The 23,943-nt window shown below is 37.8% G+C and overlaps 1 protein-coding gene across 1 annotated transcript in view; it reads left to right on the top strand.

The window, feature by feature from the left end:
- The first annotated feature begins 690 nt into the window (after positions 1–690).
- The window catches only part of IL23R (interleukin 23 receptor), a 40,045-nt gene continuing 16,792 nt past the window's right edge, over positions 691–23,943 (top strand). Inside the window, exons 1-8 of the mRNA XM_032217804.1 lie at positions 691–784; positions 1,864–2,142; positions 3,279–3,402; positions 10,251–10,414; positions 12,100–12,245; positions 14,975–15,134; positions 18,933–19,015; positions 21,304–21,520. Coding sequence (XP_032073695.1) covers positions 691–784; positions 1,864–2,142; positions 3,279–3,402; positions 10,251–10,414; positions 12,100–12,245; positions 14,975–15,134; positions 18,933–19,015; positions 21,304–21,520 — 1,267 coding nt within the window. The remainder of the gene's footprint in view (positions 785–1,863; positions 2,143–3,278; positions 3,403–10,250; positions 10,415–12,099; positions 12,246–14,974; positions 15,135–18,932; positions 19,016–21,303; positions 21,521–23,943) is intronic.

Below are 23,943 nucleotides of genomic sequence, written 5' to 3'. Positions count from 1 at the left end.
GAGATTTGAACAGCCGAACTGCAGAACTGCAGTCAGCTGAAGTAGCCTGCAGTGCTGCATTTAGCCACTGCGCCATCATTTCAAGAGATTCTGATTTTGAAGAACCTTAACAATTTACATCTTAATCTTTTTTTTAAGTTGCAACTTTTTATTTTTTTAAAACTTGTGTAACTCAAGAATGTCATTCTTCCTTTTTTTAAAAAAATTCTTTGGGATGATGTTAGCATCTTGTAAAATTTGTAAATCAATCTGGCAAATTGCCTAAGAACTGCCTTGCCTAGAAACTCCTAACCTCATAGCATCTTTGATATTTATCTTAAAATTAAAAAATGTGCAGCTTAACCTAAAATAGTAATTATATTTTATAGCTGCTGACAAGCAGAATGAAATGTTTGAAACATTGTTTGCTGTGCTTAGACATGGTTCAAAAATGTCATAGTAGTAAACCAACACTGGTATTGAGTTTTGTTAAGGAGAAATATGGGAAGCTAAATAGAAACTTCAAAAAAGAATCAAGGAATTTATTTCCAAAGCTAAATTTGTCCTTCCACTTGTTTCATATTCCCCATTCAACATTCTGGTAGGATTATGTTAAACATTTTTTAAAGAAATATTGGTAGAGAAAATCATATTGGTGTTTTTTTTCTTTTAGACAATGCCTTTTGACAAAGGTCCAACATCTTCCAGATCATGGCAATATCTAAAGTATTGTTGATTTTAAACGTACTTTTCTGTAAGATCCCCCAAAGCCTTCTTTCTCATCGGTGCTTAGCTAAAGGGCCAGGTAAGTATTATATCCTTGTAGGCATGGGACAAACTAAATACAGGTAGTCCTTGACTTACGACCATAATTGAGCCCAAATTTTCTATTACTAAGCAGGACAGTTGTTAAATGAGTTTTGCCCCTTTTTATGACCTTGCTTGCCCACAGTTATTAAGTGAATCCTGCACTTCTTAAGTCAGTAACACGTTTACTGTGAATCTGGCTTCCCATTGACTTTGCTTTCAGAAGGTCACAAAAGATGATCACATAATCCTGGGACACTACAACTGCCATAATAATATATGCTACAATTTTTGTGTAGTATAACAGTGATACTGTGATGTCATGCTGCACATCACATTATTTGCCTTCTCTATGTACAGCCATGCCTCTTGTGTTCCTAATCCCAGCCAATCAGTATTTTACCAGCTAGATTCTACTACACTTGGATACCCAGCTTGGTTCCTAGACTGCAATGTACCCATAAGTTATTTCCTTTGTGTGCGCTGGTTTCCTGCTGCACCTTACTCTTACATTTACATACCATTGATTTTATTTATTTGTTCATTTGGTGGGTGGGTGGGTTGGCTGGCTGGCTGGCTGGCTGGCTGGCTGGCTGGCAGGCTGGCTGGCTAGCTAGCTAGCTAGCTAGCTAGTTAGTTAGTTAGTTAGTTAGTTAGTTAGTTAGTTAGTTAGTTAGTTAGTTAGTTAGTTATAAAGGAACCAGCCTTTTGTCAAGCAAAATGCCAACCTCTTCTGGAATTATTTTAATTCCAAGAATGAATTACTAGGTAAATACTTTTGAAAGATTATTTATTTATTTTTATTTATCAAAATTTAAAACCGCCTCTCTCCCTCACAGAGAGACTCTGGGCACTGTAGAAAAGAAAATATTAAAAACCATAAAACAATATATAAACTTTAGAGTGGCAAGCAACATTAACAATTCATTGAAAGCCAGGAAAGGGCTTGCAGGACAATGACTAGCCCTACAACTGTGCACACTGTGCTTCCCCCAAAACATGGAGAATTTACCTCTAATGAATTGCTAAGGTATTCATAGTAATCCTCCCTCCTCCTGTTCTTCTTTTTCTTTTCAGGTATCATAGAGTGTTCTGGACGTGTGTGGACAGAACCAGCCCCAATCATTCAAATGGGCCAAAATGTTTCTATAAATTGCCATTGCATGGAAAACTGTCAGAAAGGAAAACTATCTCTGATCTTAAATAACAATGAAGTTGAGGATACACTCCTGTCAGTTATTAACCAAACTACAGTCCAGCTCAACCTTCAGAATTATAATAAGCCCTTTTCCACAGTGTCATGCCTTCTCAAAAGTGCTAGCCGACTGATCTGTGGAACACAATTTTGCATGGGATGTAAGTATCATGGCTATGCAGCATGAGCTAAGCCGTTCTAGAATACCTTAATTAATTTAGTATAGTCAATTATCTAAAGGTAAGTTTTTGAGGTGGTACTTATGTTTTTTTTAATAGTCCATTTTCAGGAGGTATTATAGCTTGGTTTGTAGTCTAAGCATTATCTAAACTAAGGGAGCAAGCCAAGCCGTGTAGTGCAAAATGAATGGGGCTTAATCCTGGGTAAATATGCACATGTTGCACTCTAAATTGCATCTACTTTAAAGTAAGTATCACCAAAGTCAGTAAGACAGACTCCAAAACATGCATAGTCCAAATAACTTACATTATATGCTCCCAGGTAGACGTATTAAAGATTCCATGTTTATTTCTCAAATAATGGTAAACAAGTATTGCCAACAATAAATTTTAGCCTATGTTGCTAATTATACAATAGGTAGAAATGTTATTGACAGCAATTTCACATTAATTGGGACTGATTGTATATGCCATCTAGATGTACTTTTTGCTCTATATATAACCATTGGAGAAGTAATGGGAAATCCTGGTCACTGATTAAAGATAGTTAAGACAAATGAAAAATGACTGAGCTAATAGCCATTTTCTGGGGGGTGGTTTATAGCACTTTATTGCATCATCCAACTACTACTATGCCAATCATGGGGACATAGCTTATATTGTCAGAATGATAGTGGGGTGACATGACACTCAATGCTGGATAATAGTTTTTAGGAATTGTTTTGACACTTTTCTGAAAAGACCAGTATTGATACAATTTTAGAGACAAAATTACAAAAAATGCTAGCCACAAAGGAACTAAATGCTGTTTTTAGGACATTTAATTGCTAGACAATAAAGTATTTTGTGACAAATAAAAGTATTGTAAAATCAATTAGAGTATCAGTTATATTTTAAGATGAAAATTGCAAGTCTTCAAATGAATCTTATTCAAATTGAAGCATTTGTGTTCATTGGCACATCTTAGACGAAAAGGGGACTTAAAGCTACTTTGAATATATTCATTTAAAATGCCAAAGGAGATAGTGAGGAAATGTTTATTTAACAGAGATATATGATTATGTATTGTCTGGGTATGTTTTAAATTAGCATAATTTTACAAACTCTTTGATTTATAGATCTGCCTGAAAAACCAGCCAATTTAACCTGCATTAAACCTGAGCAATCAAGTAATATGATCTGCACTTGGGAACCAGGAAAGAAAACACATTTAAACACTAACTACATTCTGTATGTGAAAAGGTAAGAAAAGTCTTTATCCCATGCTAGACATTTTATACCAAGTATTAGCAACTTTTAGAGTTGACTGGCATGATTACACAATTTTGCACAATGTTGTAGGTGCACCAAAATAAAAGTAAAATATCTGACCTTTCACAAGCATTCATATATTTTTGCCTGAGATCTTATGAGACCTCATGCAAGAAACAAAGAATTCACAACATTTGTCAAACTCCAAGATTTTGGCCACTCTTGATAAAGCATAAAAACAACAATGGAATAATATCAGAAATATGCTCAGACACCCTTCTTTCTGTTTTTAAGGGAAGTTTCAAGATCTTTCACTTTGGTCATGTCCTTTTACTTTGAATTAATTAATAGGTTCATGTTAACATTCTTATCAGATCTTAAATGTTTTTATTTTCAATTATCAGCTGCCTGAATGTCTTTTGGATAAAATGATGCACTCTCTCTCTCTTTATCTCCCCACCCTCTCTCTCTTTCTCCTTTCTCTCTGTCTTCCACCCTCCTTCCCTATTTTTGAAGCTCCAGTCATCATTCATGTTAATTATACTGAGGATGAGATGCTTAGCAATTTCTCTGAAAAGATAAACTCCAACATTTTCATAGGTCATTCTTTTGACCAGCAGAGGATTGAGAAGGAAGGGAATTGTTTAATCATCAGGCATTTTACTATACACCTCCGAGCCAGATGGTTTCTGATGTAAACATATATACAAGCATAAATTTGTATCTGGAATTTTTGAGAAGAGTGTTTTGGGATGGAATTTTATGGGGAAAAGTAATTGCCAGGATATCATTAAGCATACTATGACTCCCCTGCTGACAAATGCAGCCAGCAGAGTCCAGTTTTGATTAAAACAAGCAAAGAGTACTCAACCACAGCAGGGTTGGGACTTTGTGATATGTATTTGCTTAAAGTATTTGCTTAAAGTCTCATCCTAAAACTAGGTTAGCTACCAATTCAACTAAACTTTGACAAATGTGAAAGAATGGTATCTGTGCTGTGGTTTCCCTGCTTGGAGCCACAAACCAAGGTCAAACATTTTAATGCCATGCTTTTGATGAGTGAAAAAGAAAAATGTGACCCACTTACATTTTCTGCAAAAAAAAAGAGGTTACAAAGCTTATTTTTAAATCTAATTTAAGGAAATAACAAAATAATTGTTTTTGACTTGATATACAATGCACACTTTTATGCAACTCTGGCACCACTCATGAGATGCAGCACCTCCCAAGTTTATGGGTTTTTCTTAATTTCCTGAGAACAAGGCAATGCATAGCAGCAGCTTTCTCCCAGTTGTCTTCATATGAATTCGACTAGAGTTCCCTTCACGATTGCAATATAGCCACTGGCTAGACTAACTGGGGTAGTTGCTGTGTGCCATGGCCATGAGTTCTTGGGCAAGTTATCCTGACTATAGGTCTAATTACACCATTGAATAAATAACCGAAAAATAGAGTTGGAAGCAATGTTCCCTCTAATTTTTTTTCAGTGTGAGCAGAAAAGTATAGTGTTTGAGCGGCATATTTTCATGCCTGAGCACCTGAATTTTTTTCACAGATGTCACCTAAGACAACAACGAAATCAGTGTTATTTGAACCTCAAAGTTATGTTTATTCAAGGTACCCGCTTAATTAAAAGTGTTATATAATATCAATATCACTTAACAATGCTCCTGCTTAGCAACCAAAATGTTGGCTCAGAAAGTCTGGCATTTGAAACAAAAAATAGCCTTTAAAGTTGTGGTGTGTTAGGAACATTTTTATTCCTGCATTTTAAACATACACACACACACGGAGAGAGGGAAACATAGGAACTTCGAAGGGTGAATAATTTGAAATGGTAGTTGGAGAAAATAGTGTAAGTAAAATAGTGCTTTATATAATTAATGAACAGGTTTTTTTTAATAGTTTCTTTTTACATTCATTTCTGTGTTCATTTTCTTGGGAATGAAATTCCTTGAGGCTAACTTAATTTTTGGAAGAAAAAAAATAATGCCTGTAAACCAGCAAGAAATTTAAGACAATCTTTAAAATTTGTATTCGAAGAATTTAACAAGAAGGCATTTCTGCATTGCTTTCAGCAAACATTTCCTATTTTTACTGCCTTTCATTCACCCACTTTTCACTGATATGTTTATACATATTCATTAAGTGGCAGCATTTTGGCAGACAGCATTGCTTTTTCTACATTACTGTATGAAAATGTCCTTCATCTAAAAATGACTGATCTATGGCCTTATCACTGCTGTGACGAGCCCCCCCGCCCACCAGAATAACTGCTGCCGCCGCCTCCTCCTCCTCTAACAGCACCACCACATTTGCTGCCCGGTGCTGCAGCTGAGGTGAAACCGCCAAAGCTCCCACTGGCGCCCACGCCCATGGCAGCAGCAGCGGTGCCTGCCTCCCCCTCCGCTCGGAACACCTCACCTAAGCAGGGGTGCTGGCGGGAGCTTTGGAGGCTTCACCTCAGCCGCAGCGTTGGGCGGCAAATCTGGCAGTGCTGTTGGGGGAGGAGGAGGCAGCAGCAGATATTCCATTCGAGCAGAAAGCAGGGCAAGGGATGGGAGGAAAGAAAAGAGCCTGAAGCGCCCGAAGCGATGGGCTTCCGGAAGGCGGAAAGCGGGGGGGCGAGATACCGGCAGGTTGGGCATCCAGGAGAGCCATCTCGGTTCCGCCCAGGGGGGGGACACCAGGTGCTGGGCTGTCTCTGACTCGCCCTCTCCATGGCTCCCCAGGGCTGCAGCAAACCAAGCAACAAAGCGAGCTAGAAGGACCGCCATTTTTGTTTAATATCTCTCCCAGTCTGGGGAAGTCCTTTGTGGGCGGTCAGTTCTAGCCGCCTGCAAAGGACTTCCCCACGTTTACTTTGATAGAAATCTCTGCGTAGCAGTTAGAAACTGCTGCGCGGGGGTTTCTTGCCACGTGCGCGGCCACGCAGCCGCGCACCTTAGAGGGAATAGTGGTTGGAAGGGACTTTGGAGATCTTCTAGTCTAAAGCACTTCTCAGGCAGGAATCCCTATACCATTTCAGACAAATGGTTGTCCAATCTCTTCTTTAAAAATTTCCACTGTTGGAGTATCCATAGCTTCTGGAAGCAAGTTGTTCCACTGATTAATTGGGCAGAGTAAGATAGCCATGCAGACACCAGGTTTTGGATGCCTAGAAAAAGGCAGCAACACTGTGAGGTTGTATCTCTCAGATGCCAAAATTGGTTTGTATATTGTGCAGGGTGACTTTTTTCTGTTTTGAATTTTGAATAGCTTAGAGAACCGGTAAATACCACCTTGACTTTCCCCACCCCCATCTATTCTCTGCCTCCTGAGTCCCAGCTGGTCGGGAGGAAATGGTGATTTTGCAATAATCTTCCCCTGCCACACCCACCAAGCCCATAGAACCAGTTGTAATAAAATTTGAATCTCACCACTGCCATAGGACTGTGTCCTGAGTCTGTTACTATTCACCTTGATGACCACAACTGCTATGCCAAGTCTGCTACGAATCATATTGTGAAGTATGGGGATGACACAGCAGTGGTGGGTCTCATCTGGGACAACAATGAAGATTCTTATAGGGAGGAGATGAAGGCTTAGGTGGACCAGTACAATAAAAATAACTTGGTTTTGAGTTTTAATAAAAGAAAATAGATCATTTTAGAAAGAGCCAGCATAATCATACTCCACTTTGTATCAAGGCTGTATCTGTGGATGTGGTCAACAGTTTTAAATATCTGGAGGTGCAGATAACTAACAACCTGACTCAATCTCTTCATACGTTATCTTTAGTGAAGCATGCAAACCAGCATTTGCATTTTCTGCAATGGATAAGGAGAGCACATCTTTCTCCTTCTGTCATGGCCCCTTTTTACAGAAGCACGACTGTGAGCGTTTTAACAAACTGCATCACTTTGGTTTGGTAGTAGTAGTGCTTCAGAAAGAAGGTCCATACAGAGAGTGGTAAGGACAGCTGAGAAGATTATAGGAAGCTCACTTCCTGTTATTCAGGATACTGCTTTATAAATGCTATGTGCTTAGAGTTTGAAGCCCTGTTAGAGATCCCACATACCTACTTCACAGTCTTTTTCATTGCTCGCCTCTGGGAGGAGGTTTCAAAGTATTTACAGCAGGACTACTCGATTCTGTAACAGGTTTGTCCCTTATGCTATCCATCTTGTACATTTGCAGGATTCTCTCTCTTTTTGCCATGTATATGTATATATTCAGACTAGACTGTGATGTTTCTCTGTGTCATTATGTGGGTATATGCATAATGGCTATTTTTTTGAGAGCTGAAATGCAATGAAATTTCATTTTAATGTAGATTAGTGTACATTTAAAGTGACAATAAGATTCTATTCTATTCTATTCCCATTCCGTTCCATTCTGTTCTATTCTATTCTATTCTATTCTATTCTATTCTATTCTATTCTACTCTACTCTATTCCATTCTAAATAAAGTGGATATTTCCATACAAATAGAAGCCAAAATAAAGGATATTGCTTAAGTTGGATTTCTGCTGCCTTCTTTTGGTTTAGGAATTATTGTGAGAATGAGAGCCGAGGTGGTTAGGGTGCAGTGGTTAGGGTGCAGTACTCCAGACCACTTTAGCTGACTGTGATCTGCAGTTCAGCGGTTCAAATCTCACCGGCTCAAGGTCGACTCAGCCTTCCATCCTCCCGAGGTGGGTGAAATGAGGACCCGGACTGTGGGGGCAAATTGCTGACTCAATTTGCTAAAAAAAATGTAAACCGCTTAGAGAGGGCTGAAAGCCCTATGAAGCGGTATATAAGCGGTATATTTATAATAAATAAATAAATAAATAAATAAATAAATAAATAAATAAATAAATAGAGAGCTGGAAATCAGTACTTGCTTAAAGAACACACAGAGGAAATGAAATAAAAAAGCAGGTGACTATTCCACCGATTGACAGTCAGAAAGGTTTCCAGTGCTGCCATCTCCTTAATGCTGACTGTATACATTCAAGATGAAAAGGGGTTGTCATGCATGGAATGGATATTCCCCTTCCAGCAGAAAATATATCTCAATATGTTCTTCCTACTTCTATGTTTGGAGGCAGTTCTGGCTTTCACATTGGAGAGCTCTATATATAGTAGACTAGTCAATAATCCGGTATTGCCTAGGTATTTATTTATAGGGGGGAAATGTCCTGACCAAATGTAATTTCTAATGTTGGATATTCCCCCTTACCAGAGCCCCCTTGTGGAGTACTGTGAAGCTGTTACCATGGCAACTCACTGCACTGCACAGTAGAATCCATTTTATGGCAATACAATAGAAGGCATTTTAAGGCACAAGAGGCTGTATCTTAACAGAACACACACACCAAGGAGTTTTAGGGGTGCCTTAACCCCCACAGTGTTTGTTTCCAGAGAGTAAGTCATCTGTGTACCAAGTTTGGTTGACATTGCTTGATGTGTTCCAGAGTTATGCTGGAACACACACACACACACACACACACACACACACACAGAGCGATTTGTATATATTAGTAGAAATATAAGGCTGCTTCAGCAGTATCTTTTCAGTTTTATAGTATTCATCCTTTTATCATTCCATCCAGCCTTTTTGTCCCCCAGCTTTTCAATCAGCTCTGAGCCCTTGTGTCCTGTATTATCATACCCTCATTATGACTGGGCAGTGAAGTTGGAGGAAGGGGGCAAGCTTTCTATTGCCAGTGCTGAAATTTAGTAGAGCTTTTGACATGTTTTATTATTACTATCATTAGTGGCAACTGTTTCTTCAGACAGTTTCCCTGGTTGCCAACTAATATTGTAACCTATTTACAAAGGGAAAAGTGGCATGAGGGCTTGGAGAAACATGTTTGTTTCTGAACTATGACCAGACAAATACACTTTGTCTGTCAAAATCCATCTAAAATGCAGCTCCCAGTTCAGGCTAATTTGATAGTTTATGGCCCTAGCAATTATTTGAGGCACAGTAACCTAGATATGAGCAGTTGAAATTAGCAAGAATCCTATCTTCCTTTCTCCTCAGAGTGCATATTATGTAAATCAGATAAATATACACTTTATGTAAACTAAATTTGGATGAAGGTATTAACAATGCCTGTTTTTGTGGCGTAGCGTAGAGAGTAAGGGAGTTGTTTCACAAACGTTTAGGAGTCAGGACATTGAGAATATTATATTTGTGCAACCTCCTGTTAGTCGTTTAGAATGAAAACATAGGTTGACTCATCATATTCTTTGACTATTTTAATTTCAAGGTTAACCAAAGTGAGAAAAATTGCAGGTCTTCCAACTTTTTTCTGTGGGTTTGGGTGATAAACAGCAGTGTGGGATGATTTTAACTCAAAGGAGAAAAAGTAAACAAACTTAATTTGTTACTAAACTCTCAGGAATATCCCTAAAATAGGATATTGATCCCTCTCTACATTTATAACTCTAGTTTGAATTTTAGGCAGAGAAATGAACAGTTGTTTTAAGTTTTTCAGCAGGAAAAACTTATTTAATGGCCAAAGAAAGAAAATTTATGGAAAAACTATCTGGCAGAATAAGAATTAAGTATTTTTCTGCTATTTTATTTTAAATTACAGATTGTTCTCTCTATTTGATGAATAACATTGCCTTGGAAATGATAAGTTTTGCTGCGCTGAAATTTTATAGGACTATATTGTATTACAAAGCAGCAGAATATAAACAAAATTATCAATGGTTGGATTATGCTTAACATGTGGGGAAAACATGCTGACCCCGAATAACAATGATTTTAGTAGAACAGTATTTACAGATCTTGTTTTAATTACACATTCAAATATTTAACTAGCTATGTTTTTATTTAAGATCTTCTTTGATCTTTACAGTTTATTCACAGAAGAGAACAAAGAATTTGTCTCAAACAATAGCTCAATTATCATTCCGTTGAATCAACTACAGAAAAACCAAACTTTTTCCATCTCGGTCCGTGCTGAAAATTATTTGGGTGGAATTCGTTCAGAAGAACTTCATGTTGATCTCAACACTATAGGTAATATATGATTCAGGTTTTTTTTAAAAAAAGAAAAAATTATTTTTTTCTCTATCCCGCTCCCAGACATACATGTTACAGTTTCTATGAAATTTGTCACTAGTATTTTTATAGTAAAAACTTTTAAAGGAATTTTAGAAGTGGCGGCTTAAGACTTGGAAAATATATTCTTGGATACCCTGATTCTTCATCTGATGAAAGTTAAACAATATGTATCATAAGCAGAGGAATCCAATCTTTTTATACACATTTACCATTTAGGGTTTATTAATTTTATTATTTCTTTGTTCAGTTGTGAACTGCTCAGAGTTGGGGTTTGTGGCTTACAGATTTAATAAATTATAATGATGATGAGAAAGAGAAAAAAACCCAATGAAGATTTGTACAGTATATACAAAGGAGGGGGGCACCAAGATTTGTCAGTGCTTAGAGCACCAGTGAGCCTTAATCCACCACTGGTGCCATGTATGATGTAAGCTGGAGTGACTTGAAAAATATTAATGAAAAATAATCCTATCTTCTTCTGTTTCTAAGTATGTGAGGCTGAAGAAGGTCATTTTCCTACTAGTGATTTTCAATGTTTTCTACAAGCATTCAATCACCTTTTTGCTAAAATAATCAGAATGAGGTCAGGGTTAAAGTTAGGGTATTACTTCAGCAATGTCTGGGCAATGGTATGAAAATGCTATAAATCTCTAATGGTGAAACACCTTAGATTGGAGGGTGTCATCTGAGCTATAATACTTTTGATATTTTTCTTAACAAGCTATATGAACACATTGAGGATTAATTTCTGCTATGTCACAGGATCTCTTTGAATTGAAGTTCTATCCACTGATTCTTGTATCAGCAGAAAATTATATGGGCTTCACATTTCCATTGTCAATCTCTGTCCTATGGCAGCATTGGGTTACTGCCACTCATTCAACCTCCCTCCACAGTAATTGAGAAATCTACTTTTGTACACTTCCAGAGAATCTTTGGGTGGATAGAATAAGAGGAAAGATTATGATCTAACAATGGTACAGTTAAGAAGAATGTCTGAACCAATAAGGGAGAATATTTGTAGCTCAGGTTTGAAATGAGGGGTCCTTGGTGCTCTCTGAACTTCCTTGTTTTCTTGCAGACGTTCCGTTAACCTAACTACGTAATATCACCAGTGCTCTTATTCATGGACTTGGGGATAAGCTGAAGGCAATATTGTAGTGACAAGGCAGAAAAAGACTCTTTCACATAAAATGGTTAAGTGCAATTATAGAAAAGCTCATAGCCTTTGGTTTGGATACTTGAACAGGGCAGCTAATTAAATTTGAGTGTCCTTTTTTAAAAAATGTCTCACTTTACTTAATGAAAATTCTTGAATTAGGTTCACTTGGATCATCAATAACTATTAAGTGAACTGTCAAAGTAAGAATAAGAATTCTGGATAGTGATAGCATTTTTATAAAATAATCTCCCTTTGGAAAACACAGTGGAACTGATACATAAATATTAACAAAACAATGTGTTTGTGGAAAATAACTATATAGCAAAAGATCTAAGAAATGAACTGATGCAGAAACTATAGCCGCTATTACTGTATTTCTTTTGAAGTATAAAACAATCTTCTAAAATATGTATGTTGGGGGAAATGCTAACAATGTTATTGTTGTAAATTTGATGTGCTATCCTCATGTTTCCTTTAGTAATACCAGCTGTCCCAGTTGTTGTTCAAAATAAAACAATGGAGTCTCCAGCATTCAAGACGATAATACATTGGAAAAGGCAAACAGCAATCAATGAGACGCATTGTGAGGAGCGATATAAGGAGACAATAAGTGAAATTTGGCATGTGAGACATTGGCTTCCTTCCTTCCTTCTTCTAATTAGCAGTGACATTTTTTATTGATCATTCCATTTCATAATTCAGTTGGATGATAATAACTTTGTAGGCTCAGCGTTTTGATTTTGCGGTGAAACATTTCCTCTACACACATGGTTCATATTACGCAATTCCTGTATTTCCCAAAAATGGATTTTAACTTCATTATATATGTGGTAGGAGCTTTTGCCCAAATATTATCTTCACAGAAATTACAGAAGTCTTCAGATTAATGGAAGTTGGCAAAACAATGGATCCTGGCAGTTAATATTAGCAATGCTTAGTATTGTTCATTTTGTATAATGGTTAGTGTGTGTGTGTGTGTGTGTGTGTTTGTGTTTGTGTTTGTGTGTGTGTATGAAATGTTTATGCATATATATGAAACTAAATATATATGTGTGCATGTGGATGGGTGAGTGGTTTTATGATACACTTTAAATATTTAGAAACACTACACTATACAAATGTATAGGAAAAGATATAGGAATATATATTTCCTATATTCCAGAAAAAGCAATAGACAAAACAACACATAATTAAACTTGTTTTCATATGCATAGAATTCAGATTTATAGCTTTTCAGCCTTTGATGCTACAAAGATAGGTTTACTTTTTTAAAACATACAAAACTATGAAACAATTCAGGTTCACATTAGACCCATCCATATTCAGTTTGTCTAAAACAGCTTTCCTCATCTTAGTATGCACCACTGTTGTAGGACTTCATAATCCACAACCCTTTTAACTGCTATTGTGGCAGTATATGAATGCAATCCATCAATAAAAATCATATGCTTGGCCATGATGAATGGAGATTATAGAAACTGTAATCCATCATGCTTGAAAGCTTATCAGGAGGGCAAAGTTGATAAGAATATTTGTCCTATGATCAATTTAGTGAATTATAAGTGATTATTCTTTGATATAGTCCCTGTTATATGGTTTGAAAAGATTTTAAATTGTAAGAAAAATAAATCCAGGGAGTGTCTCCAATATTTTTTATAAATATATAATAGAGGAGTACATTTGTTAATACAATTGAAAGAATGCCACCCCTACCGTATATATTCTTATATTTTCAATACACCATGCAACTCTTAGACTGATTGAGTTGAATGCTTGGCTATTCTATGATTTAACAGGCTGATATAGAAAACTGATGGTGCTGGGATGCAGTAGATCTTTCTTTACCCAATCTGTGATGATTCTTCTTTCACCAGAAAGTGTATCATCTCCAGAGCAACAAACTAGGAGACACAGGAACACGTGAGGGTCCATAGGGGGAAGCAAGGGGGAAAGTGACTAAACAGGTTTCATATCATGGCACTAAACACACAGCTAACATACTCAGATCTTGGGAACAGTGTAGAAAAAAAGAGTTTGCATGATGTTTGTCATTTTTGATGTAATGTCAGTTGTTATAGATAAGTATGTTTCCTCCCTCCAGCAGTGTGAGCAAAATGTTGCTAACCACATAATAGGAAAGAGATATTTATTATCTTCATATTTTATTTTTAGAAAATTAAATATATACATAGCTGTAAATGTAATGGAAAGATTGTTTTAAAGCTTTCCTTTAGCACTACTTTCGCTTAAATTAATGTTCTTTTTCAGATAATCTCAAATCAGAGTGAGTAAGCATCATTGCTCCATTAAATTCAGGTACATTATCTTAACAGACATGTTGAGAGACCCAATGATGTACATATAGTTTGGGATTGAACTTCAGAAACCTCTGAGTTTCTACTGAGTGTTATTATCCAAACATGACTTTGAGGCAAAAGTAGGTCCCATTAAGTATAATTAACAGGAATATTGCCAAATGCAGCTAAAATAATATTTATTGCCCTCTAAGTCAGTGATGAAATTCATTTTTTTTTCACTACTGGTGCTGTGGGCGTGGCTTGGTGGGTGTGGTGTGTCTTGGTGGGTGTGGCAGGGGAAGGATACTGCAAAATCTCCATTTCCACCCTACTCTGGGGCCAGACAGAGGTGGCATTTGCTCAAAATTTCCGCTACCGGTTCTCCAAAACCTGTCAGAACCTGCTGGATTTCACCCCTGATCTAAGTCATATACATCCAGAATCTAACATTATCCCCTATATTGCTGCTTTTAATTTCCCTGTTTAAGGAAGCTAGCCCTGAGAATGCTCTATTTATTTTTGATTTATTCAATTATCACTGATTTTAAAAAGAAGTTGACTGTTAGGAAAAGAAGCTACAACAGTAAATCAGAAATCAGTTTCAGATGGAGGCCTTTCACACAGGGTTCACACCACGCTATGTAGGAACCAAAGATTTAGGCTAAGACCAGAAGAATGCTAAGGTGCTGAGCTTGTCGATCAGAAAGCTCTGCAGTTTGGCGGTTTGAATCCCTAGCGCCATGTAATGGAATGAGCTCCTGTTACTTGTCCCAGCTTCTGCCAAACTGGCAGTTCGAAAGCATGTAAAAATGCAAGTAGAAAAATAGGGACCACTTTGATGGGAAGGTAACAGCGTTCCATGTGCCTTCAGCGTTTAGTCATGCCGGCCACGTGACCACAGAGACGTCTTCAGACAGTGCTGGCTCTTTGGCTTTGAAATGGAGATGAGCACCGCCCCCTAGAGTCTTGAATGACTAGCACATATGTGCGAGGGGAACCTTTACCTTTACCTACTACAGAAGAGTGCAAAATTGGATTTCACTGTTTCTGTTTTAGGTGAGAGACTGGGATGCTAATTTAAGAAATGAACTTAACACCGAGTACAACTTAGATGCAAATACGAAGTATGAGTTTCAAATTAGATGCAAATTAACACAGCCCAGAAGTCTGTGGAGCAGATGGAGTGAATCTACAGTATATATTACTCCAGAGAAGGGTAAGTTTCGCTGCTTTTTCTTGAACATCTTTTTCAAGTAAAAAAACAGAGAATGGGTAGAGAATTGAAGCCGCCACAAATCAACTAATTACAGGTTTCTGAGTATTTTCAGCAAAAAAGACAGACTAGAAAATATATACAGCAAAAGGAAGCTGTCACTCAGGAACTGGAATACTAGATTATATCTTTTTGTGCTTGTTTCCTGTATTATATTCATCATGTTATATATAACCATAGCACTGTAGTCTTTAAGAATTTGATATGTTTGTGGAAAATGCATGTATGGAATATTAACCCTATCATTTTCCAGTCATGTGTGCTAGAAATTCATTAAAATATTTGCAATCAACAGGATTGGCCAGTTCTGCTCCTCAGGTAGTAGCAGATCTATCAATCACTTCCTTTTACACAGGCAATCTTTGGGGACATGAACTTTCCCTTGATAGCTCTTTTCCATAAGACTCTTCCTATTTATCTCCCCCTCAATGCTTTCCCATTCCCCTCTATCTGCCACTGAACGGGTAAGCATGGTGTCAAATACACTTTTACCCTGCTTTTTGCTATAGGGCTTAGGCAGAGGAAATTGGCAGAATGCTTATCAATTCCATCTGGTTAAAAAAATGACAGGAAGGATCATGCTTTCACAGATTAATTTGTTAAAGAAAAAGTCTACTTTTTCACCAGTCCTCCACCAAACCCTTTAAAAACAAGTGGAGGGCAAATGTCCAGAGCTTTACTGGTCCACAATAAGAGTATCCTTTTAGAAGGAGCAGGAAGCCTTCCATGAAAAGCCCATGGAAGATAGCAATCAATGTGTGACCCGTCAAAACCGCGGTCCACTAAAGCGCGCCCAATTAAAGCGCGTACCTGACGTCATCAGCAGCGCGACAAATACGACCGCGGAGAAAAAAAGGCGCTTTAAAAAGCGCTTTTAAAGCAAGCCGATTCACATAAAGGTAAGGGTTAGGGTTAGGGTTAGGGTTAGGTTAAGGGTTAGGGTTAGGTTTAGGGTTACGTTAAGCGTTAGGGTTAGGTTTAGGGTTAGGTTAAGGGTTAGCGTTAGGTTTAGCGTTAGGTTAAGGGTTAGGTATAGGGTTAGGTTTAGGGTTAGGTTAAGGGTTAGGCTTAGGGTTAGGTTTAGGGTTAGGTTTGGGGGGGGTTAGGTTTAGATTTACGCGTTAATTTTAAGTTTACCGCTCACAGCGGGCTGTTTTCGTCGCGCTGTGATGACATCACGTACGTGCTTTTGTCGAGCGCGCTTTAGTCTACCGCGGTTTTGTGGTGGAACCAATCAATGACCAGACAGATGGTGGTCTTCTTACCATGTTGGCCAACTGGAAGAGAGATATTTGTCTAGAAAGAAAGGATGCTCAACCATACAACAATGTCTAAGGCTGGCTGGCAGAAGTTGTTAAATATTATTTTTGAAATAGAATCTCCAGTAGCTGCTTAAAGATGAACAGTCCATAACTATAGCGCAGGTGGCCAGATTCTCTGCAGCAGCACTGGGGATTCCTTGCAAACACGTGTCTTCTCCATCATAGTGATGTTATATAACAATTGTGGCAAACCCTTTGCACTGCATAGTCACTTCGCTTTTAGCATTGAACCTACAATGGGCTACACAGTTTAGGGATGGCAACTATCTTATAATCAGACCATATATAACTGACACTGGATTTTATTATAGTTTTTAGTTGTTATTTATTATTGTATAGTAGAAGTTTTAAGTGTATATATACTGAGTGCTTTTATTTGTTCTGGTCGCTGGTCTAAGACTGTCATAATAAATTGTTGTTGCTGCTGAAATGGAACAAGAAAGAAAGGGTGGAGGTTGCCTTTATGTATGATGGGGACAGGTTGAGGACAATATGTGCTCCTGTCTTTGAGCAACCCCCCTCAAACTGGGAAAAGCAAGACATGGGAAGGAAACCAATCCTCATCATTTGATAGAAATAATATGTCTAGTATAATTCATATCAAATTGCAAAGGTTCAAGGTAAGAAACCCTATTCTCTATTTGGTCCTTGCCAATCCTACTACTGTCAAAATTAAGGATAACCCATTCCGCTTTTTGCTCCCTCAATTCACCTAAGTAGTTAAAATAGCAGCAACTGAGGACAAGAAAGCAAGTTTAAAAACTGAGTTGACCTAATCAGCTAAATATTCTACAAAAGAACAAATATAGCAATAGCAATAGCAGTTAGACTTATATACCGCTTCATAGGGCTTTCAGCCCTCTCTAAGCCGTTTACAGAGTCAGCATATCGCCCCCAACAACAATCCGGGTCCTCATTTTACCCACCTCGGAAGGATGGAAGGCTGAGTCAACCCTGAGCCAGTGAGATTTGAACAGCCTAACTGCAGAACTGCAGTCAGCTGAAGTAGCCTGCAGTGCTGCATTTAACCATTGCGCCATCTCGGCTCCATGGTTCTCAGTGGGATCTCACTGAGGAACAGGAGGAAATTTTTAGTGGTAAAATACCACCAAGCTTTTTCTGCTCTTTCCCTCTGAAAGTTACCACAAGCTCCATGCTCTAAGGAGAAACTTTCTAACCTCAGTAAGAAATGCAACATATTGAGATAAAACTCTGATTAGCCCACGGTGTCACTCTTGTTTGCCAACATCAGATAAAAGTTGGCACATTACAAGAAGCCATATATTATCAGAGAATTAGTGACCCCTGCTGACAGAACTGGGTTCTAAGTAAGAAAAAAATATTTTTCTTTTCCCATTCAAGAGTTGTTTAGCACCTTTATTTTAGCAAGCCCTCTTTCCCTTTAGTAGCTACATTCTGATCTGAAATTCATCAGGTGAATTCTTTCCCATTGCTGTAATTTCCGATTAAAACTGTCATTTCCTGAATGTATTAGCTATTGGGAGCCCTTATATGGCAAAGTCAGTTTTGTGATACTTTTTTATTGTTATACTGTTGTTGTTCTGTTCTCATTGTCAGGAAGAGGGGAGAAATGATATTTTCAAATACTTAAAAAGTTTCCCACTACAGTACTATCACCCAACATATTTATATAAAGTTAGTTTACACGATAGACTCAATTTTCTCTGAATAATACATTGAACTAGAAAGTGATAACAGTGAGTTCACATAACACACTAAAATTAAATGTGATTGACTAGATTGTGATTCCATATGTCTTGTGAATAAGGACTGCCTTTTATGTTTCAACTGAAAGTGTGAACTTGGGTTGATAAAGCAGCAGCTAATAGTTACTTACTGATCTGCTACATAATTTATTAGTAATTACTGGGTATTAGTAATAAGTACTGTCATACTTATGGGTAGGTAGAAAGTTATAGGTAGTTTTCTTCTCCAGCCAGCTGGCAGAGAAGCTGTCACTCTCCATATAGAATTGAATTACAACTCCAAGGGAATTCAAACAATGCAGGTTCAGTGACTGATATTGCAAGTTATGATACAGCAACGGTTCTAGAAAGAAATGAAGGAAGCATCAGTTTACCATTGATTGGAGAATGGAAATATGGCCATCCCATAGATTATAGTATATGGTTGGATTTTCTACAGCTCTTGAAGTTAAATCTATTTGCTGTAATAGAGTAGCCTCCTATATAGTGTAGTACTATAGTAGCTTCCTACACTATCTTTCCAAAATCAACATACTCTCATTTTCTATGCTTGCTTATTATCTTTTAAAATCTATTTTTAAAAATAGTTCATTTGCTCCATTTTTATAATTATTCCCCAGTGTAAGAGCAATGCTATAATAGAAGTCATTTTATATACTTTTGTCATATGTGTCTCTCCTTTTTAAATACAGAACCAGCTGCGGTACTTGATGTATGGAGGAACTTCGGCCCACTTTATCCCAATAGTACCCAAGAAGTGACTGTCTTGATCAAGGTGATAATAAACACCATTTAAAAAAAAAATAGAGATTATCATTATTAAATGAAAACCAGGCACCACTGTGGGAGTGTCAGTCAAAAAAGTAAAAAGGGCAGATTTGACCACACAGTCAAATCTTTTAAATGTTTGTTGGTCATGCAATGCACATTAAAAAGGGGTGAAGACTGCTTTATGGGTTGCACTTTGAAGCAGACCTGATCTGTTTACCTCAGTAGTTCCAAAGGATTGAAAGAAAAAGGCTGGATTAATAATCTAAAATGGCTGTGAAAAGGGGCACTGGGTGAGGTGGTAATTTCTTCTCCTGCTTCTGTGGAAAAACAGTGGAAAACATATCTGGGCCAATGAGGGTATAGCTGGTTATTCCCCTGGTTTATCACCTGAGAGAAGGGTAGTTGGGAGATAATGTATGGGATGGAGTTGGATGTCTAGTGTCATATGAGCAGATGTCCCACACAGCAGATGCTGAGTGCTAGGCAGAAGAACCATGATGTGTGGGTGTGTCTATCACATTGCACTAGTATGTGCGAGGGTGTGGCATGGAGCAATGCAGCAGAAGACAGGTGTGGGCTGTTCTTAAAGAAAATACCTATCTATTCTATATTATTGAAACCTGGTTGGATCCAAAGGTGAAGGGTTCCCTACTTAGAAATTTGCCTTTCTGGGTTTTGAATGTGGCATCAGATATTACTCTGGGAAAGAGGAGGAAGTGTGGCTGTAATCATTCAGGAATCTTTGGAAGTTTTTAGAGGTGCTGCATTGGATATGATAGACTATGAGACCTTGTTTGTGAAATTGGACTACAGGGATCAATTGGGATTGTTGCTTCTGTACCAACTTTCCTGTTGTGTAGCAGCTTCCCTGCCTATACTTCTCAACTCTGTGGGAGAGATCAGGTGGAGTTTTCTAGGCTCATGATTCTGAGGGATTTCAACCTGCCTTCTGTGGACCCAGATACAGAGGCATCTTGCATCCATGGACTTCATCCAGATTATTAAGGACCGTACTCAGAGGTGGGGGGGGGAGCCCATATTAGATCTGTTCTTCATCTCAAAATTATGGTGTGCTTTGATGTTGAGTATTGACATCAATATCTTATCAAGGAGAGATCATGCTCTCCTAGTCTTGATATTCTATGCCGCTAACTCCCACTAAAAGAAGGAAGTACCAATTCAGTTGGTCTGCCCCAGACAATTCATGAATCCAGTTGGATTCCATAGAGACCTTAGATTTATTCCTAAGCTCTGTTGCATGGCTAGTGGAAAGCCTTCACTTGGAATGAGCAGGCAATAATAGCCTTGGATCAGATCATTCCTGTTCTGGCTCTCTGCATTTGTGGATTTGAATTGAATTCATCCAATTTTTAGAAGGATTTCCTGAGATGAAACAATGCAAGACATGCCTGAAGCACCAATGGAGGAAGGCAAAGAATAAATCTGTCAGAGACTAGCTAATAACCGTTGTTAGGGCGTACTTTGTGGCAATAAGAGCATTGAAACTGGTGCTCTTATTGAGTGACCAGATAGCTGGCTGGCATCTTCATTTTGAGTAATCAGATCACTCCTTGGGAAGGAGGAGCAAATGAACATCTGCGAAGCCATTGTGAAAACTATTCTAAGCATTTAATGGATAAAATCTCTCAGACTTGGACCTTGTATTTGATTGGGATGGTTCTATGGAATAGTAGAGTATAAGTAAAAATGTCCAGAAATAAAGTATGATTACAGTCTTGCTTGGTTATCTAGGGAGAGTTCCAAACTGTAGTTTCTGAAGAAGTGGGCAGAGGATGTGGCCACCTGTCTTTTAAATCCAATTCCCTCTTTGCAGGTAAAGACCTCCCAGGTAATGGTGAGATTGAACATAGACTTCTTTATAGAAAGAAAAGTTCCACCTGCTTTGAAAGAGGTGGACTTATCCATATTAAGATGTTTTTTCTTCTCACTTGATTTTGAGAACATCCCAAACATTTCAAATTTTTAAAAATCCTACTAAAATTCTGCTTGGGGATACAATTTGAAGAGCTGAAATGGCAGACAGTCAAATACTTAAATGGCTCCCCACTTTTTTCTTTGATTCTGATTAATTCTTCGTGAATCTTTTCAAATACTACTGTTACCTGGGCTGGGTGGCATTTCAGGTGTAATTTAGCCCTCCCAAGCAGCTGTCAGTTCAATCTTTTTTTTCCCTTTGGATTTCACATTTCTGCACCTTTTGGAACATTATATGTACAAATAATGAAATATTAGTTTTTGCTGTTCTCTAAAGGCAATTCTGCATTTCTCTAGCCGCTGTCTCCAAAGGAAAGCAGAGGAAAAATTCTGAATTATAGAATATTTTATGAAAAACAAGGAAAGAAGGTGGATTTATGTAAAACAACAGAAATACATTGCAAAGTGAGGGTGCCCCCAGCGGTGACCATTATTTATGTGACAGCACACAATTCCAAAGGAAGTTCCAAACCAGCAAATATTATAGTGAAACAACCGCCTCACAATTACCAAGGTAAGATATCACAAAGCAGGCAAATTTTTCAGAAATTGGTATTGCGTTATATTATGTTAGAACAGTGTTAGAATAATAAGACACTCAGAGTCCTCTGGAATGGGTGGCCATAAGAATTTTTTTTTAAAGATATTAAATGGAATGGAATAAAATATCCTACTGGGGACTCCCTTACATTATTCTCACACTTATTTATGTCCCAATTGTAATATTACTATTTAATATATTACAGGTAATTCTTGACATAACGATCATAACTGGAACCAGAATTTCCATTGCTAAGTAAAGCAGTTGTTAAATGAATTGCACATACTTTTGCAAAAACTTTTTTGCCACAGTTGTTAAACAGATCACTGCAGTTAAGTCAACGTGATCATTAAGCAAATCAGGATTCCCCCATTGACTTTGCTTATCAGAAGCTGACTGGGAAGGCCACAAATGGTGACCACATGACCCTGGGACACCGCCACAGTCATTAACAGATTAACAGAGTTGGGAGGGACCTTGCAGGTCATCTAATCCAACCCCCTGCCCAAGCAGGAGACCCTAGGCCTCTACCTAGGATTGAACTCACAACCTCCTGATTGTAAGGTGAGAGCTCCATCTCTAGGCCACAGCAGCGGGTGTATAAATACATGCCTGCGGCCAAGTGTCCACATTTTGATCACATGGCCTTGAGGATGCTGCGACGGTCATAAGTGTAAGTCACTTTTTTCAGTGCCATTGTAAATGGCAATGGTCGCTTGTAAATATTTATACATTTTGAATTTTGCCATCTTCAGATTGAAGCTGTTAAATTAATTCAGACAGATTACTTCCTTCCAATATGACTATAACTGCAATAAAGTATGTATATTTATATATACCCAAATTTCGGAGACATCCAGTTGAAAAATATACAATTCCAATGCAGGCATAAATATTATAGCAGGAAATTGGGATCTAAAAATATATTTAAAAGATTAGTTTCCTGTCATTGTGATTATTAAAACATTATCTATATAAAAATGTGTCTGCTAAATTTCAGGCCACAAATGAGTTAATAGTCATGATACTGCCTTAGAAATATGCCTTTGCAGTTCAGCCTATAGTAGTCAGACTGATATTTTTATCATTTCCGCACTCTAAGAATTACAATTACATAGCACATGTCTGTCTCGTTTGTCGACTAGTTTTCCTACAATGCCCTCTACAGGTTCAATCTAAATATACCATTCTTAGAAACATTTCAAAAAACCATTCTTTGTTAAGAGTGCTCCTAATAGAAACAATATTTTTTTTTAACTCACCTCTGGATACTGTACAAAGTTCTATATGTTTGCCTCATTGAATCAGTTTATAGACATTAATGACATAAACTTTTCTATCAAAATGTACCCTTTTGACCTACCAGCAATTATTCAACTCCTGCAGCTTCTGAAAATACAGAAAACTCATAAAATCCTATCCCAATCGATGATTTGCATTGGAATATATGAAGCCACCCTTTAGAGCAGTGTTTCTCAACCTTGGCGACTTTAAGTCCTGTGGAATTCTGGGAGTTGAAGTCCACAGGACCTAAAGTCGCCAAGGTTGAGAAACGCTGCTTTAGAGTTTTAGGTGGGATGCACAGAGAAATGTTACCACAGAGGATAACAGCATGGGAAAGAGTATCGCCAAGCCTAACGTGTTTCCCCGAAAATAAGACAGGGTCTTATTTTCTTTTGACTCCCGAAATAAGCACTTGGGCTTATTTTTGGGGAGGTCTTATTATTTTTGAGGTGCAAGAGGCAGCGAGTGTGGTCACCTCATGGCTGCTGCTATGTTGCAATATTTTCATGGAGGGCTTATTTTGGGGGGAGGGATTAATTTAATACATGCGCTCAAAAGCCCAATTGGGCTTATTATCCGGGGAGGTCTTATTTTCAGGGAAACAGGGTATTTCACCTTGTGCATTACAACAGAAAATGAGCAATCCATCAAGCTGAGTCCTAATTTCTTTTAGCTATGGCTTGTTGAATATAGTGTTGCATACAATACATGTATGCCAGGAGTAAAATGCTACTGGTTTGGGCTGGTTCACCCAAATTGGTAGATAAAAAATGCTTTAAAGGGTTTTTAAAAAGTTCTGACAATCGTGCAGCGCAGCTGATTGTCACACAGCTGATTGTTGGAACTTGTTTTTTTACTTTTTTTAGCATTTAAAAACTGCTGGTTCACCCAAAAGGGGGGGGAGATGAGACAGCAAAGTCCAGAACTGCATCATGGGAAGAGGAAGAGATTGAGCATAGCCACTCCCTACAATTTCCCAGGCAAAATTCCATAATGTCTGAGGTGGAAATCAATATATATGGAGGTCACCACATTACAGAGATGAATCTATAAATTGTTCACTAATTTCAAGAACACTTTTAACTATGTCAATGCAATCCTTTTGAATGATG

Source organism: Thamnophis elegans, chromosome 5, assembly GCF_009769535.1.
Source record: "Thamnophis elegans isolate rThaEle1 chromosome 5, rThaEle1.pri, whole genome shotgun sequence".
Taxonomy (NCBI): domain Eukaryota; kingdom Metazoa; phylum Chordata; class Lepidosauria; order Squamata; family Colubridae; genus Thamnophis; species Thamnophis elegans.
This window is presented reverse-complemented; position numbering and strand designations above follow the sequence as displayed.